Source organism: Podarcis erhardii (genome assembly GCF_964252035.2).
Source record: "Podarcis erhardii genome assembly, chromosome: 7".
Classification (NCBI taxonomy): domain Eukaryota; kingdom Metazoa; phylum Chordata; class Lepidosauria; order Squamata; family Lacertidae; genus Podarcis; species Podarcis erhardii.
Genome location: NC_138511.1, coordinates 87,420,932 through 87,435,012, shown reverse-complemented (window position 1 = coordinate 87,435,012; position 14,081 = coordinate 87,420,932). Strand labels below are relative to the sequence as shown.

Here is a 14,081-nt window from a genome sequence, read left to right as displayed (position 1 = left end):
CCTCCAACAAAAGATTAAAAATACATTAAAACATCAGTCATTAAAAACTTCCCTAAAGAGGGCTGCCTTCAGATGTCTTCTAAACGTCAAGATACCATGTTCCAGATCGCCTCACTTCAAAAAGGTTATGGTAGAGATTGAAAAAAGTTCAGAAAAGAACTACCAAGATGCTCAAGGGGGTACAACTCCCCTATGATAGGTGTCAACATTGGGGGTTTCATTGGGGGTTTCATCAGGGCGCCGATGGTAAAAATGACCGGGGAATATTTTCCATACCTCCCACCGCTCATATACGGGACAGCCCCAATTCTGTCTGGGATTGCTGCTTTCTTCCTGCCGGAGACACGCAACAGGCCGCTCTCAGATACCATCGAAGAAGTTGAGAGTGGACAGGTGCCAGAGCAACATCTCCCTACCAAGGACCATGAGCAGGTTTTGCTGCAGAAGGTGGGCCAGGAGATGCCCCAGGAACCTGGACTGTGCTAAGATGGGGGCAGAGGAAGCCGCTGGCCATCTGCTGGGAATCGCCATGCCTTGAGCATCCTCTGGAGCAGTGTTTCCCAACCTTGTGCCTCCAGCTGTTTTGAACTACAACTCCCATCATCCCTGACTAGCAAGACCAGTGGCAAGGGATGATGGGAATTGTAGTCCAAAAACAGCCGGAGGCACAAGGTTGGGAAACACTGCTCTGGAGGGAGGGACGAGGGACGAGGGAGCGTCAGAAATTGACATGAATGGACGAAATAAAACAAATAAATAAAACAAAAACAAAAACATTGGGGGTTTCAGTTTGGAGGAAACAAGAGGTGACGTGATAGAACTGCTTAAATGTCTGATGCTGTATTGTTTTTAATATTCAGTTGGAAGCCGCCCAGAGTGGCTGGGGAAACCCAGCCAGATGGGCGGGGTATAAATAATAAATTATTATTATTATTATTATTATTATGCACAGTACTATGGAGAAAGTGGATAGAGAAAAGGTTTTCTCTCTCATAACACGTCACGAGTCCCAAGGTGTTGATGGGCTCAGGAGTAGAGTGGCAGACCAAGACGCATGAGGAGAAAAGGATGGTGGGAGAGGGAGGCCTGAGACCAGGGAGCAAAGGCGAGGGTAGGCACGTCCCTCTCCCAGAGCTGCTCTGGATGGGGGAAGCAGGACTTTCACCTCCACTCTTCCCTGCTGGGTGGAGAAGTATGGAAATAGAATCTGGCGAGTGGAGGAACCATAGTCAGAAAGCAAAGGCACAGCCGAGTCACCCAGGTCCCAGAAACACTCAGCACTGGGAGCAGATGCATCCATTCGGATATGGTGAACATCTGCACACTCAGGTTTCACAAGGCATGTGTTTCACGAGATTGGGCTTGACATGCCCAGTCTTTAGAAGCTTGGCAGGTAGGCATGGCACCCCATGAAATGGACACCATTGCTTCCATGGAGTTCTGAACACACTGCTTATGCTGGACTTCTTAAACTTGAACCGCTGCTTCTAGCCTGGCTAGCCATGCCTTAAGTGTCACCTTAAGCATAAATTTGTAAGATAGTTTGTATTTTCAGTTAAAAGCTAAAGGCTGCATTTCAGCTGGCTGATCTTTTGCTAAAGCCAAATGTGTTTTTCCAGTTGAAGCTATGCAGTCAAAAGTTAGCACTAGAGTGGTACCTTGGGTTAAGAACTTACCGTATTTTTTGCTCTATAAGACTCACTTTTCCCCTCCTAAAAAGTAAGGGGAAATGTGTGTGCGTCTTATGGAGTGAATGCAGGCTTGCAGCTATCCCAGAAGCCAGAACAGCAAGAGGGATTGCTGCTTTCCCTCTTGCTGTTCTGGCTTCTGAGATTCAGAATATTTTTTTTCTTGTTTTCCTCCTCCAAAAACTAGGTGCGTCTTGTGGTCTGGTGCGTCTTATAGAGCGAAAAATACAGTAATTCGTTCTGGAGGTCCGTTTTTAACCTGAAACTGTTCTTAACCTGAGGTACCACTTTAGCTAATGCCGCCACCGTGCGATTTCTGTTCTCATCCTGAAAAAGTTCTTAACCCGAGGTACTATTTCTGAGTTAGTGGAGTCGTAACCTGAAGCATATGTAACCTGAAGCGTCTGTAAGCCGAGGTACCACTGTATTGGGTTCTTCCAGGAAACTTTGCATAGGACTGTGGTTATGCCATTCTGAATAAATTGAGTACAGTGGTACCTCAGGTTAAGTACTTAATTCGTTCCGGAGGTCTGTTCTTAACCTGAAACTGTTCTTAACCTGAAGCAACACTTTAGCTAATGGGGCCTCCTGCTGCCGCCGCGCCGCCAGAGCCCGATTTCTGTTCTTATCCTGAAGCAAAGTTCTTAACCTGAAGCACTATTTCTGGGTTAGTGAAGTGTGTAACCTGAAGTGTATGTAACCTGAAGCGTATGTAACCCGAGGTACCACTGTATTCCGCTATGTACGGCTGCTCTTCAGTGTTTATGAATGTACAGTGGTGCCCCGCAAGACGAATGCCTCGCAAGATGGAAAACAACGCTAGACGAAAGGGTTTTCCGTTTTGGAGGTGCTTCGCAAAACGAATTTCCTATGGGCTTGCTTCGCAAGACGAAAATGTCTTGCGAGTTCCTGCGGGTTTTTTCCCCTTCCCTCCCCCCTTTTTCTAAGCCGCTAAGCCGCTTATCCGCTAAGCCGATAAGCCGCTAATAGCGCTAATCCACTAAGCCGCTAAAAGCCGCTAATAGCGCTAATCCGCTAAGCCGTCAATGGCCTTGCTTCGCAAGACGGAAAAACCGCTATACGAAGAGCCTCACGGAACGGATTCTTTTCGTCTTGCGAGGCACCACTGTACTTTGTCATTTACCCTCCTTGGTGCCTTGCTGTAGTGTCCTGAAAAGGGTTGTTGGCTGGTAACCCCATGGTTGTCATGGAGGCCTGAAAGTCCTCCCAACAGGGAGGCCTTGGCCAGGATATTAAATTGCTCATTGCAACCAGCATGGGAGACTCCAAGACCCCATTCTCAATGCCTGTTTCAATCTGTTACATCTGGCATAAACTCTGTTGTGTGTTTAATAACAAATTAAACCTGTCAAACATAAAAAATTAGAAATTACTTGAAAGAAGTAATTAGGCCTAGGATTAAAATTAAGCTATAATTAAATAAATGGGATTTAGAATGTTAAGAAAAGTGAGTAAGATGGGACTATAACTGGAAACTGTTTTAGTTTCATAATGATACTGGAAAGCTGTTACTTTTAACTACAAGGGAACTCAGAAGGGAGGGACTTGAGGAAGTCAACTAAGATGCTTAAAAGGTTGAATCTGTGAAGAATTAAGTTTGTTGTTATTGTTTATCTGTTTATTGTTCTTTTCTCTCTCTCTCTCTCTTTTCTTTTTCTGTTTTTGGGTACCACTCTGCTTTGTGGTTTTTGTTATCAATGTGGAAATTCTAATAAAAATATATATATTTTTTTTTAAAAAAACCAAATCAAACCTGTCAAATAAACTTCTGCAGCAACTGAACTAGGTTGCCTGTGTCACTGGTCTGCGTTTCACACGCCTGGCATCACACGCCTAGCCTCTTGGCTGGTGACGTCACGGGGCCTCACGTAGACGCCTCCCTGCTAGTGACGTCAGCCTGGTGACGTTAAAAGCCAACAGCTATTTCAAGACGCTACGCTTCCCAAACGTTCTCCTCAGCGCTCGTACCTTCTCCCCCTCGCCGCCGCCGCCCCAAAAAACCCGCCTACATGGCGCTCCCCAAATTAGCGCCTCAGCGCCCCCGCTTCAAACACCTCCGCTCGCTTCCCTCGGAGCCGTTACTCCGCTTCGCGCATGCGCTCCAAAAAAAAAAACCTTCCAGCCAATCGGGTGCGGAGCCGTTGGTGCGTCGCCGACGCGCGCGCGCGCGCGCCGGCCTCGAGGCCGGTTGCCGTGGAGACCTCGCGGGCGGCCGCAAAGCGAGGACGTCGCGCTGGGCTTTTGTGACAGCGGCTGCCGCGGCTCCTCCTCCGCCGGCTGCCGATTCATGGCAGCGGGAGTGACGGTGATGGCGGCGGCCGGAGGGCCGGTGCTGAACGGGGCGGACGCGGGCGCCGCGGGGCTGAAGGAGGCGGCGGGCATGTACGAGCAGCTGAGGGCCGAGTGGAACCGCAAGAACCTCAGCCTGAGCAAGTGCGGAGACTTGCTGGGCCGCCTCAAGGCAAGGGAGCCGGCGGGGGCGCTTGAAACGGGCAGGGGGGCCCGAGAAACCGACGCGGCGGGGGGGGGAGCCTGGAAACAGCCCCGCCGAGGGCGGCGCGGCGCCCCTAGAAACCGCCCTCGAAGTCGGAAAGGGAGGCAAGGAGGGGAAGAGGGACCCCTGGCTGGGGTGCCGTCTCGAGGGCTGCAGGGAAAGCGTGGCCGGGGGGAGACTGCCATTTACAGGGAGGTTGTTAGTGGAGGCAGGCGCTGGGGAGAGGGGCGAGGGAGAGGAGGGGGAAGCCTTTGTTCCGAGAGAAGACAGGGCAGAGAGGGCTGGAACCCGCGTCTGGGAGGCAGGGAGAGCCCGTGGTTTGCATTGAGGTGTGAAAAGCGGGGACTGGGGCATGAAATAGGGAAAACAGAGGGCGATCACCCATCCCTAAATGCAGAATCGTATTTCAGAAATAGACTGGAAAGAGAAGCTGCTGAATTGCAACTTATTACCAAACTTAAAACTATGGAGAGACCTGGTTTGAACAAAGACATTGGATTCTTATCTCATTATACATGACAAAGCCATTTTTCACCTTTTCACCCCTTGCTTTTTCCTGTAAGACCTATTGCAGTCGTTAAGAGTCGTCAACAGGCTCATCACAGCTATCTGCCAATCACCCATTCCCACCACCCTTCTGAGTAATACCCCTCCCCACCTTCTCACTATATAGAAGGGTCTGGTGACTTCTGTTTCAGTGTATCTGAAGAAGTGTGCATGCACACGAAAGCTCATACCTAGAACTAACTTAGTTGGTCTTTAAGGTGCTACTGGAAGGAATTTTTTTATTTTGTTTTGACTGCAGAATCGTAGAGTTGGAAGGGGACCCCCAGGGTCATCCAGTCCAACCCCCTGCAATGCAGGAATCCCCGTGACTGCTTAAAATCCTCCCAAGGAAGGAGAGCCCACCAGCACTTGTGGTACAGCTCCTACGGTCAGGAAGTTCTTCCTGATGTTTAGCCCGCATGTCTCCAGGCGGGTGTGGGAAAAACTCTGTGCCTGATCGCTGCCGGTCAGTGTGGGCAGTACTGAGTTAGATGGAGTTACAGATAGGTAGCCGTGTTGGTCTGCCATAGTCAAAACAAAATAAAAAAATTCCTTCCAGTAGCACCTTAACGACAGGCTCATCACAGCTATCTGCCAATCACCCAATCCCACCACCCTTCTGAGTAATACCCCTCCCCACCTTCTCACTATATAGAAGGGTCTGGTGACTTCTGTTTCAGTGTATCTGAAGAAGTGTGCATGCACACGAAAGCTCATACCTAGAACTAACTTAGTTGGTCTTTAAGGTGCTACTGGAAGGAATTTTTTTATTTTGTTTTGAGTTAGATGGAGCAGAGGACCTCATTCCGCATCGGGCAGTTTCCTGTGTCCCTGTTTGAGGTGGCTCTGTCCCGGCAAACCTCTGGGTGCCGGGCTCCTTTGCTGCCGGAAGAGGAGGCCAGTGACTCAGCGGAGATGTTTTTGCCTAAGCTGGAAAACCTGTTTACGAGCCTCTCTCTCTTTCGGCTGAGTCAGGTCGCTGAGCCTTGCCGTGATTGAGGCAGTCCTTAACAGCATCCGGTCTCCAGCTGCAGCCAGCCAGCTGCCTCAATGGAGATTTCAAACAAAACAATTCGGCACAGCATCATAGCTGTCAACCTTCCCTTTTTTGCGGGAAATTCCCTTATTCCAGCGCCGCTTCCTGCTGCTATCCCAGATTGTTAGATATCCCATAGACTGTCCCCGGGACAGGTGAGGCTGCTGATCCCTTGTTTTCGAGGCTGTTGACCCCTTATTTTCAAATCTGAAAGTTGACAGCTATGCACAGCACTATCCCAAAAGCATCATATAACAAGGGTATACAGCAGGGTTGGGAAAGGCGAGAGCCTGCAGTTGTTGGTTTTGGACTTCAACTGCCATCATCCTATTATTATTATTATTATTATTATTATTATTATTATTATGTATTGAATTTGTTAGTCACTTTATCTTGCCCAGGATAACCCAAAGTGACTTAGACAGACAAGCAAACATACCATAAGAAGCCACATAGGTGCATTAAAACCAAGACAGAAAGAAATACACTAAAAACATCCCACCCACTTCTAGAAAGGCCACAGATAGTTAAATGCCAAAGGCCTGATTATAAAGCTTTTTCCTGGTGCCTACTCCTTGCCCATCAGCCATGGTTTCTGGGGCTGATGAGAACTGGAGTCTTAACAACTTTTGAAGGGTTGCTGCCTCTCTGGTACTAGGGTGACTGGGGCAGGGAATAAATATTATTATTATTATTATGCTTCTACGGTTGGAATGCTCCCTTCCTTAGCTGATAGCTGTTGACAGCGCCCGGCTCCCTGAATTTGTCCAATTCTTCATTTTTTCAAGCCACCAGCCATCAATAGTAAGATGTTAAGTCTGCAATAGCTCTAAACCAGGCTTTGCCAACCCTGTGCCCTCCAGGTGCTAGAGCTCTCATCAGCCCCAGCAGTAACCTATCTCTCCCTCTCTCTGCTCTGTTCCAGTTAGCTCTGCTTGAACTCAACTTTCTGCCCACAACAGGCACAAAACTGACTAAACAGCAGCTTATCTTGGCAAGTGAGTATAATCCGACCCATGCACAAGGTTGATAGGAATCTCCTAACACAGACAGAAATCTGTGAGGCAAATTCATCCCTCTAAAGTTTGCCGTTTGGCCGCCGACACAGTCTCTGTTCTCAAGAACAGCCACTGTCCTTGTTTCTGATGATAATTTAAAGAATGCATCTTCACCTGTCCCTCAGGCTTGGGAGAAAGTGACAAAACCACACTGTGGGCAAAGGAAAAGAGCAAGAAAGGCCTCTTGACGAGACTTTCCCTTCTCTATGCACCATTATTTGTTGGTTTGTTGTGTTTTAAGCTCTGCCTCATATTATTTGTTTATTTGGGAGTTTTTGTACCTCGCCCACTAACTGAAGTTTACAATATGTTTTAAACATGACAAAATGGACAATGATACAGGAGTCACTACAGCAGGGGGGGCAAAGGTGTATATTAGCTTTCTCCCCTTGTCCCCTGATGTTCCCACAAATGCCATTGTGTCGCTGAGTCTCCTGCCTTGGAACAGACAATTGAAGCAGCAAAATATTAGTCCTATACAGGCCAGAACTTCCTCACTGCATGGCTGCTGCTGCTGTCTCTCACAGCCCCTGGTCCTGGTGGCAGATGCAGGAGGTGCTGGTGGAGTAGAGATGTTACAGGCCTCCCTCCCAGTTCTTATATGAGCCACCTAGAATCATAGAGTTGGAAGGGACCCAGAGCGTCATCTAGTCCAGCCCCCTGCAATTTAGGAATCTCAACTAAAGCATCCTTGACAGATGGCCATCCAACATCTGCTATATCATCCGGTGCTATACCAGCTGCACTGGCTCCCGGTGGAGTACAGGATCAGGTTTAAGGTGCTGGTTTTAACCTTCAAAGCCCTATACAGCCTAGGACCCCCCGTACCTACGGGACCGCCTCTCCTGGTATGCCCCACAGAGGAACCTACAGTCTTCAAATAAAAACATCTTGAAGGTCCCGGGCCACAGAGAGGTTAGGCTGGCCTCAACCAGAGCCAGGGCTTTTTCAGCTGCAGCTCCAACCTGGTGGAATGCTCTGTCACAAGAGACTAGGGCCCTGCGGGACTTGACATCTTTCCGCAAGGCCTGCAAGACAGAGCTGTTCCACCAGGCCTTTGGCCAAGGCACAGCCTGACTCCCTCCTTTGGCAATCTTTACAAAACTTTAGTTTATGGTTGCCATCAATTTTGATTTTAATTAATTTTTATAATGTTGCACTGTTTTAGTGTTGTTAGCCGCCCTGAGCCCGGCTTCAGCTGGGGAGGGCAGGATATAAATAAAATTTATTATTATTATTATTGTTATTAATAACCTCCCAAGGAAGAAGAGTCCACAGGCTCTCAAGGGAATCTGTTCCACTGTCGAACAGCTCTTACTGTTAGAAATCTGTTAGTAATCTTCGCCAGACTTGGAGGCAAGATACCAACCTGATCAGCTTGCTTTGCTCTAACAGTGCAACTCCTCTGCTTGTTGTTGCTAATGCTCTGCCCTTCATTTCCCTTCTTGCCCCGCAAGGAGACATTCTAGAAATCGGAGCACAGTGGAGTATCTTGAAGAAAGACATCCCATCTTTTGAGAGGTACATGGCCCAGCTGAAGTGCTACTATTTTGATTACAAGTAAGTATCCCTGCCTTGAACCCTTTCAGATAATTGTTTTACTCATCAGGGTTTTTATCCCCAAACCCAACTTTGATGTTTTTCAGGAATTTTTAAAAATAACTTTTCCTGAACGAAACAAAACCCCCGCAATTCCTCTGGTGTGCAGAGGATGGAAGCATCATGGGGTGGACGGCACAGAAGAGGCAAAATCATTCCTTTGGCTCAAATGATCTATTGCTCCTGTGCCTTTTTGGGCGTCTCTGGCTAAAGCACTCCGTAACACAAATTCAGCATCTCTCTCTTCCCCCTTCCCTCCTCAGAGATGAGTTACCGGAGTCAGCCTACATGCATCAGCTGCTGGGCTTGAACCTTCTCTTCCTGCTGTCTCAGAACCGTGTCGCAGAGTTCCACACTGAGCTTGAAAGGCTGCCAGCCAAGGACATTCAGACCAACGTCTACATCAAACACCCTGTATCTTTGGAGCAGGTGATGCCTCTCCTCTCCTCTTTGCTTTTCTCCTTCCCAGGCCCTGTGAATAAGTGCTTAACTAGCAAAGTGCCCTTAAGCCAGTGTGGTGTAGTGGTTAAGAGTGGTAGTCTCGTAATCTAGTGAACCGGGTTCGCGTCTCCGCTCCTCCACCTGCAGCTGCTGGGTGACCTTGGGCTAGTCACACTTCTCTGATGTCTCTCGGCCCCACTCACCTCACAGAGTGTTTGTTGTGGGGGAGGAAGGGAAAGGAGAATGTTAGCTGCTTTGAGACTCCTTAAAGGGAGTGAAAGGTGGGATATCAAATCCAAACTCTTCTTCTTCTTCTTCTAATTGGGTAGAGAGGAGGTATATTTAGTTATTTTCCCTGTTCTGTGCCTCCTACCTCCCCCAGGTAAGCAATGAAATACAGCAATTTTCTAATGCAGCTATAAAAGGACCAGGTGCGCTGCCTGGGAGTCATTCTGGACTAACAACTGTCCATGGAGGCACAGGTTAATTCTGTGTCCAGGGCGGCTGTCTACCAGCTCCACCTGGTACGCAGGCTAAGACCCTACCTGCCCGCAGACTGTCTTGCCAGAGTGGTTCATGCTCTAGTTATCGCCGCTTGGACTACTGCAATGCACTCTACATGGGGCTACCTTTGAAAGTGACCCGGAAACTGCAATTAATCCAGAATGTGGCAGCTGGACTGGTGACTGGGAGTAGCCGCCGGGACCACATAACACCAGTCCTGAGAGATCTGTATTGGCTCCCAGTACGTTTCCGAGCACAATTCAAAGTGTTGGTGCTGACCTTTCAAGCCCTGTACAGCCTCAGCCCAGTATACCTGAAGGAGCGTCTCCACCCCCATCGTTCAGCCCGGATGCTGAGATCCAGCGCTGAGGGCCTTCTGGCGGTTCCCTCATTGCAAGAAGTGAGGTTACAGGGAACCAGACAGAGGGCCTTCTCGGTAGTGGCGCCCGCCCTGTGGAACACCCTCCCTTCAGAAGTGAAGGAAATAAGCAGTTATCCTATCTAAAAGACATCTGAAGGCAGCCCTGTTTAGGGAAGTTTTTAATATTTAATGCTGTACTGTTTGTAACATTTGACTGGGAGCCGCCCAGAGTGGCTGGGGAGATTCAGCCAGATGGGCGGGGTATAAATAATAAATTATTATTATTATTATTATTATTATTATTATTATTAAACACAAAAGCACCTTCCAGTTGCATTTAAAAACTCTGCTTGTTTCTGGGAAGGTCTTTAGCTTAGGAGTAGGAGCACTTTCCTTTCATGCAAAGGGTCCTAAGTTCAATCCACTTGTTCTTGACAGTGTTGGCTATACCGAGCAAGACGGGGCAATGCTCCAACTTGGTATGAGGCACCTCCCTGTATTCCTGTGCTCTGTGAAACAAGGCTAAACTGCAGTCCTCGCAAGAGCGTTAAGTCTGAAAAGGCTGTGCTTCTTGTGGATACCAATCTTGGCTTTCCAAAATAGCAAGCCTTGTTCGTGGACCTTAAAAACCCGCTGTGGAAAGAAGCCCTGTATGGGAGGAGAAGGTTTTCCTGAGATAGTGGGGCACCTAGGCCACCCATTCTAAAGCAGTGTGTGTAACTGAAACAATGACATATTCTCCCTAAGCGGTGTGCCAAAGGGTTAATAGAAAAGGTGGGTTGGATCCTGGAAGGGGAAGAGTTGAAGGTGAGGAGAGGGTTGCTGCTTTGGAGGAGTTGTGTGAGGGAGTTCCAGACATAACACAACAAAAACTAATGCAGTACATTAATAATTGCATAAAACCAGCATTGGAAATTCGCCAGGGATGTTTTGCACCTGGCTATTGGGCCTTTGCAACCAGGTGAGGATGCCCAGGTGCCAGACATCTCCACCATCTGGAGGTGCATGCCTGGGGATCCTTGGATCGTGACTCTTTTCACACGCTTAACAACACATCCTGTAGAATTCTATCTGTGATATTTTATCAGCACAATCAGCACAAATTTCAGGAACCAAAAAGTCGTATTTAGAAATAGGACTTTCCAGGCACCTGGCCCCAAAATGGCAACTACACATCCCGTTTTGATGACTGTAACCCTGGTTTAAGGAGCCATTTGGTGGCTATCTGAGTTTCTAACACTGGATAAAACCTTATTAAGACAACATGCTGTTCCAAAATTTTCAGTGACCACACCTTTCATTCTATTGTGGATTGATTGCTACATTATCAGTTGTATGTGGCTTTGGTCAGCTACCTTGAAAAGGTGACTAATAAATTGTTTATCTCTGTGACACTCTTCTTCTTTCCTCCTGCCTTAGTATCTGATGGAAGGCAGTTACAATAAAGTCTTCCTGGCAAAAGGCAACATCCCAGCAGAGAGTTACGCTTTCTTCATCGACATCCTGTTGGACACTGTCAGGTGGGTTGTGCTCTCTTAACTCTCTCAGACTCGTTTTATAAACATGGGGTAAAGGTCTTCTGCAAGGGCAGGTGATATTTCCTCTTGTGCACACCAGGAGTAAGAGTTGAGAACGAAATATATCCGCCATTGGTATTCCTCAAAAAAACACCCCCTATCAAAAGCCTGAGAAACTTGCCTCGTTCCCACCTAGTTGCCTCTGTGACACCATCCCATCCCTTTGTGGAATATGGTAGTTAATACAGACCAACACGGGACACGGGTGGCGCTGTAGGTTAAACCACAGAGCCTAGGACTTGCCGATCAGAAGGTCAGCAGTTCGAATCCCCACAACGGAGTGAGCTCCCGTTGCTCGGTCCCTGCTCCTGCCAACCTAGCAGTTCGAAAGCACGTCAAAGTGCAAGTAGATAGTGCAATCAGGAGGTACCGCTCCGGCAGGAAGGTAAACGGCGTTTCCGTGCGCTGCTCTGGTTTCGCCAGAAACGGCTTAGTCATGCTGGCCACATGACCCGGAAGCTGTATGCCGGCTCCCTCGGCCAGTAAAGCGAGATGAGCACCGCAACCCCAGAGTTGGCCACGACTGGACCTCATGGTCAGGGGTCCCTTTACCTTACAGACCAACACAGCAGCTGTGAGGATTCCTGAGTATATGTGATGTGCTTTAAACCCTATAGACCCTGTAACCTCACAGCCCAGCCATATCTTAAGCACCTTGAAATCCCCTATCAGTCTCAGTGGGAGAGAATTCAGCACCTCCTTACGTCTCCTCTTGACATCAGTGGGGCTTAACCCTGCTTAATAGCGGCCGAGTTGTGTGCCAAGAATTCCGTCTGGGTGACCTGCTTGTGTTCCGTTTTTTCCCTCCCACCCCAGGGATGAAATTGCCAGCTGCATTGAGAAGGCCTACGAGAAGATCCTGTTCAATGAGGCCACTCGCATGCTCTTCTTCACCCCCAAGAAGATGACAGACTATGCCAAGAAGGTGAGAATTTGAGTACAGACTTCCAGAGTTAACATTAAATACATTACTTCTGGTAAATGAGCCGCTGGAGGGCCGTGGAAATTTGTGTACCGGGCTTTTTATACTCCTCTACCCATGTACTAGAGGGACGCAGGTGGCGCTGTGGCCTAAACCACAGAGCCTAGGGCTTGCCAATCAGAAGGTCGGCGGTTCGAATCCCTGCGGCGGGGTGAGCTCCCGTTGCTCGGTCCCTGCTCCTGCCAACCTAGCAGTTCAAAAGCACGTCAAAAGTGCAAGTAGATAAATAGGTTCGCCAGAAGCGGCTTAGTCATGCTGGCCACACGACCCAGAAGTTGTACCAATAAAGCGAAATGAGCGCCCCAACCCCAGAGTCGGTCACGACTGGACCTAATGGTCAGGGGTCCCTTTTCCTTTACCCCTGTACTATCTGAAACCCAAAGTTTGGTTGCCAGATGTGAAATATACTGGCACTATTTTTAGCTCTCCTACAAGGCGAAAATGAGGGAGGGACCTTTGCTGGAGAAACAAGCCTCCGTGTTCATGGGGTGGGTTTTGTGGCATTGTTGTTTTAAAAAAGAATCTCATATAACATCCTCTTGCTCTTTTACAGCGAGGCTGGGTTCTAGGCCCAAACAGCCACTACTGTTTCACGGGCCAGCAGCAGAAGCCGGAAGATGCCACCATCCCTTCGACAGAGCTAGCCAAACAAGTTATCGAATATGCCCGGCAGCTGGAGATGATCGTCTAACGGGCCCCCACCATGGGCTGGGACTGTGGGTTACTCTTCTCCCCCCCCTCCCCATTTTAGTATTTGTAATCCAGTTCCCATACAGCGGGCAGTCAATTTGCTTATATAGGAGGGGCGGGGACTCTTTCGCCCCATCTTTTTCTCCTGGGATGCCAGAGTAAAAATTGTGCCTATCCCTGTGTCATTAACAGTTACATGGTTCCTTGGTCCTAGGTGGAGAGATGTTCTGGATGTGAAAGGGAGGGGGGCTGTTGATTCATGGCCTTTTCTGACCTCAGAGGGGTGGAAATAGCCTATATTATTGCCTCCCCTCCCCTTTCCTTGCATCACAGACCAGCCTGTCATTTGCTAATTGTTCAAAATTAATGCCAGGAACTGGTTGCACTGGAAGCGGATACTTTTCTCTGCTTTCTGGTCATCGCAGGGTTAAACTGGCCTCCCAGAATTACAATCTGACTTTTGGTTTTGGTTTTTATTTGGTAACTTGCTGTCGCCTTTCGGTGCAAGCCACTTACAAGGATTGACTGTAGGTTAAATAAACACAGTTTCTTCTACAAATGCAGTTTCCCAACTGTCATAAGTGCACTTGAAAGCTATTAATGCAGGAAGGCTTAGCTAGTCGGACCCAACCAGGAGATGAAGCAAAACCATAGTTTAGTAGTGTTTCAGGTATAAGTTTCCATGGCCACACAACCACTTCCATTTTAAGCTAAGCAGGGGTTTGTCCATTTTGTCCGAACAAAATGTTCTAGATTTCCCTGCAGACATGCTGAAGAAGGGAAGAGCAGGCTTGTTGTTTAACATTACAGTAAAATGGTCCCTGTGACTTTGTTGAGCAGCGTGCCAGCAGTAATAGGGGAACATCAGAACTGGACTACTAAATGTTGCCTTGGTTTGGTGCATTACAGTTGGCAACTGATAAAAAAGGAAGTTTTAACAGTGAGGCACACATACACACTTAGGAATCAAGTTACTGAGATGAGCCTTAACTTGCCCTTATACCTGCTGCTGTCCTGGCTGGTGTGTCCTCCGTAATCACACATTTCCACAGGCTCAGTAGAGGCAAAATAGGCTGAATAGCAA

General features: G+C 48.2%; 2 protein-coding genes across 5 annotated transcripts in view; one reads left to right on the top strand and one right to left on the bottom strand.

Moving 5' to 3' along the window:
- The window catches only part of CATSPERG (cation channel sperm associated auxiliary subunit gamma), a 46,971-nt gene extending 43,103 nt beyond the window's left edge, over positions 1-3,868 (bottom strand). The window contains exon 1 of one of the 4 annotated variants that reach the window (XM_081868698.1): positions 3,764-3,868. The gene's annotated coding sequence lies outside the window, so the exon portion shown is untranslated. Of the gene's footprint in view, positions 1-2,832; positions 2,856-3,462; positions 3,658-3,677 lie in introns of those variants that run through there. The other 3 variants (XM_081868697.1, XM_081868699.1, XM_081868700.1) reach the window with 3 other exon arrangements.
- An 88-nt stretch (positions 3,869-3,956) lies between these two features.
- On the top strand, positions 3,957-13,556 carry PSMD8 (proteasome 26S subunit, non-ATPase 8). Its single transcript, XM_081869507.1, has 7 exons — positions 3,957-4,170; positions 6,711-6,783; positions 8,301-8,403; positions 8,706-8,871; positions 11,168-11,268; positions 12,142-12,250; positions 12,861-13,556. The coding sequence occupies exons 1-7, from the start codon at positions 3,997-3,999 to the stop codon at positions 12,996-12,998; spliced, it is 864 nt and encodes a 287-aa protein (XP_081725633.1). The 5' UTR covers positions 3,957-3,996; the 3' UTR covers positions 12,999-13,556.
- The last annotated feature ends 525 nt before the right edge of the window (positions 13,557-14,081 follow it).